Here is a 1,421-nt window from a genome sequence, read left to right as displayed (position 1 = left end):
TCGGTGTCCCCCCCCTCTCCTCTCCCAGTACACACCAGCGGAGAATGGAGAGGTGCAGGAGGGAGGTGGGACTGCCCTCCGCCATCCCGGACCGCACCGGGCCGTTGGGTACCGGCCGCCGGGCGACGGTTCCCGGTCACCGGGACGGGGGGGGGGCGGTCAATCCAGCCCGGCCCCTGCCCCCCCGGCCAGCCCTGCCGGGGAACCGGGAGCCCTCCTGGCCCGGGGGTGGCGTAAAGCGCTGGCTGAGGAGGTTTTGCACGCCTTTAAACCATTATTTTCAGGGTTTTTCTGCAAGAACGCTGTCAACTCCCGTAACTGTTTAATTTCTCTTTGATACAGACAGATGAAAGGGCCGCCTGCTCCACCGAAACCCTGTAAGCGCTTTTCCATTATGCAAAATGAGCTTTACTGCCATGTGACTGGTGAAAATAAATTATGTATGGCTGGAGCGCCTAAAAGCTTCCTAGTGGATGGCATTGGGTTACATCAGAGCTCAGCTTCTCAGAAACTCCCGTGGCTGCCTCATGTTAATTAGCTGCTCAGAGCCCACGTATGACACAGACTGACTTGATTGCTTTGTTACGATGAAGTGACCAAAGCCAACCTGTCAGCAGACAGCAATATTAAAAGTGGGGGGACAGGGGATCAGGAAAGGGGAATTTATGGTGGAAGGTTGCTGGTTTTCTAGTCCCTCGGTGTAGCTCGTTTTTGAGGAGCAGTGCGCACAGATGCCATGTGTAATACATGTTGCTTTTAATCTGTAAAGCCTCGTGCTGGGTTGAGAACCCCATGGGAAGAAGCTATTCACTGCCAGGCCCCCGAACCAAAGCCCTGAAAACGATGGCTGCCCAAAACACAGGTTAGTATTCACACTGTAACCAATACAGTCTGTCATCAGCAACTGTACTTAATAACCTATTGTGGAAGCTGCCCTGAGTACAGTTCTTGGTCTTGATTTTGTAACATCTCCACAGTCTCCTGACCTTCTCTGTGGGATGTTCAGCTTACACAGCAAATGCTCCTGCAAATACTGTAGAGTGAAAACTCTCTCAAGTTCCTTTAAACTAGCTGTCGAAGAACCAGCAGCAGTGATATTGCAGCAACCCTAAGAATTGTGTGGTTTTGCCGTGTAAGTACTCGTAGAGCTTCCGCAGTGGGTTTTGCGGTAGACGCTGCCTGGCACGCTCGCTCCTGATTCAGATGTGCCTGTCCACACTGCAGGCGTAGCAGTGCCTTCCACTAAGGTACCTGAGGAAGAGGAAACCTCATCTCCAGTTGCAACTGGCTTGCTTACATGTTTGCCTGAGTCCTGGTCGTAGTTCTCAAGGTTCATGACCAACAACTGACTTTTTGGGACTGTATCTCAAACTCCACAAAGTTCATGAAGCTCCCTGGGCCCAAAGGGAAAAAGTTACTTT

General features: G+C 51.9%; 1 protein-coding gene across 1 annotated transcript in view; it reads right to left on the bottom strand.

The window, feature by feature from the left end:
• The window catches only part of RFX8 (RFX family member 8, lacking RFX DNA binding domain), a 28,663-nt gene extending 28,578 nt beyond the window's left edge, over positions 1-85 (bottom strand). The window contains exon 1 of the mRNA XM_010575720.1: positions 36-85. Within this exon, the coding sequence (XP_010574022.1) occupies positions 36-85 (50 nt within the window). The remainder of the gene's footprint in view (positions 1-35) is intronic.
• Between the last annotated feature and the right edge of the window lie 1,336 nt (positions 86-1,421).

The sequence above is a fragment of the Haliaeetus leucocephalus genome, unplaced genomic scaffold, assembly GCF_000737465.1.
Source record: "Haliaeetus leucocephalus isolate CR32 unplaced genomic scaffold, Haliaeetus_leucocephalus-4.0 Scaffold495, whole genome shotgun sequence".
Classification (NCBI taxonomy): Eukaryota; Metazoa; Chordata; class Aves; order Accipitriformes; family Accipitridae; genus Haliaeetus; species Haliaeetus leucocephalus.
This window is presented reverse-complemented; position numbering and strand designations above follow the sequence as displayed.